Source organism: Bison bison, unplaced genomic scaffold (assembly GCF_000754665.1).
Source record: "Bison bison bison isolate TAMUID 2011002044 unplaced genomic scaffold, Bison_UMD1.0 scf7180017864360, whole genome shotgun sequence".
Lineage (NCBI taxonomy): Eukaryota > Metazoa > Chordata > Mammalia > Artiodactyla > Bovidae > Bison > Bison bison.
The window spans coordinates 256,222-257,295 of NW_011494932.1; the positions used below are offsets into that span (position 1 = coordinate 256,222).

At 47.5% G+C, this 1,074-nt stretch overlaps 1 protein-coding gene across 1 annotated transcript in view; it reads left to right on the forward strand.

Moving 5' to 3' along the window:
* The window catches only part of IDS (iduronate 2-sulfatase), a gene marked incomplete at its 5' end in the record, with an annotated part of 19,156 nt that overhangs the window by 2,853 nt on the left and 15,229 nt on the right, over positions 1-1,074 (forward strand). The window contains 1 exon segment of the mRNA XM_010855225.1: positions 368-456. Within this exon segment, the coding sequence (XP_010853527.1) occupies positions 368-456 (89 nt within the window).

A 1,074-nucleotide genomic window follows, 5' to 3' on the forward strand; every position in this document is an offset into this window, starting at 1 on the left:
CAAGTCCCATTCCCCTCGCTTCCTGTCTGGTTGGCATCCAACAAGGCACCCCCTTCATGGAACCTCCCCTGGCCTAGCCATCCCTGGTTGTGCCCGTGCCTCTGCTGCCTTCCTCGTTGGGTGGGGAGAGGTGCCAGTGAGAGCTCTTCCGGGCCAGGTCCAGCGCTCAGGAAGAAGCCCAGAGGGACAGCTCTTGTGGGGACTTATTGTCATCTGGCCTAGCTCCTAATCTTATACATGAGGAGACTGAGGCCAGAAGAGGGGGTTGGCCCTTCCCCAGTTGTGTGCAAAGTGTACATTTTGGGTGGGGAGGGCATTGAGGGACTCGCTATGCTGTATTTAATGACTTTTCCTTTTCCCCCCCAAGGCATATCTTCCAATCATAGTGATGATTCTCCATATAGCTGGTCTGTTCCACCTTATCATCCCTCCTCTGAAAAGTATGAAAACACCAAGGTGAGGCTCTGAAAGGGGTACTGTTTTGAAGAGGAACCTCTTGTTCTCTGTTTAACAAAGTCAACTATTGCATGTATTCTATGTTCTTTCTAGCTGGTTCTATGGTGAGCTTTGTGGCTTTGGTTGGTGATCATGACTTGACAGAGACAAGTGTTAGGATCTTTGGCATTAGGTCCAGTGGAGAGGTGGCTGAGTTTTTAGAAGCTGGCTGGGATGTGTCACTCTAGAAGCTTCTGCTCTAATGTTCTTATTTAATGGGCGTGGGCAAGACTTATTTAATGGCTCTTTTGTGTTCCTGGATAAAGCTCTGTGCAGAGGATTAGAGGAGATGCTGAGACATGGAAGGGAGAAGACAGACCTGTGCACTGAGTGTCTCAGCCCAGATGGGGAGGAAGGCTTTCCAACTGTCTGTCTTCTCTGTCTCGTGCCTAATGGATGTGTTCTGGTGCTGATACCTTTGATAGGGGCTTTAAAATTTTAGAGCATTATGAAAAAAAGGACTCTATAAAGAAACTTAATGATGGTTCAGAGGAACCACCCCCCCCATGTATAAATGCAACTAAAACTCACATTTAAGAAATTCAGAACATCAGCTAGAGCACTGAGAAATGACATGTT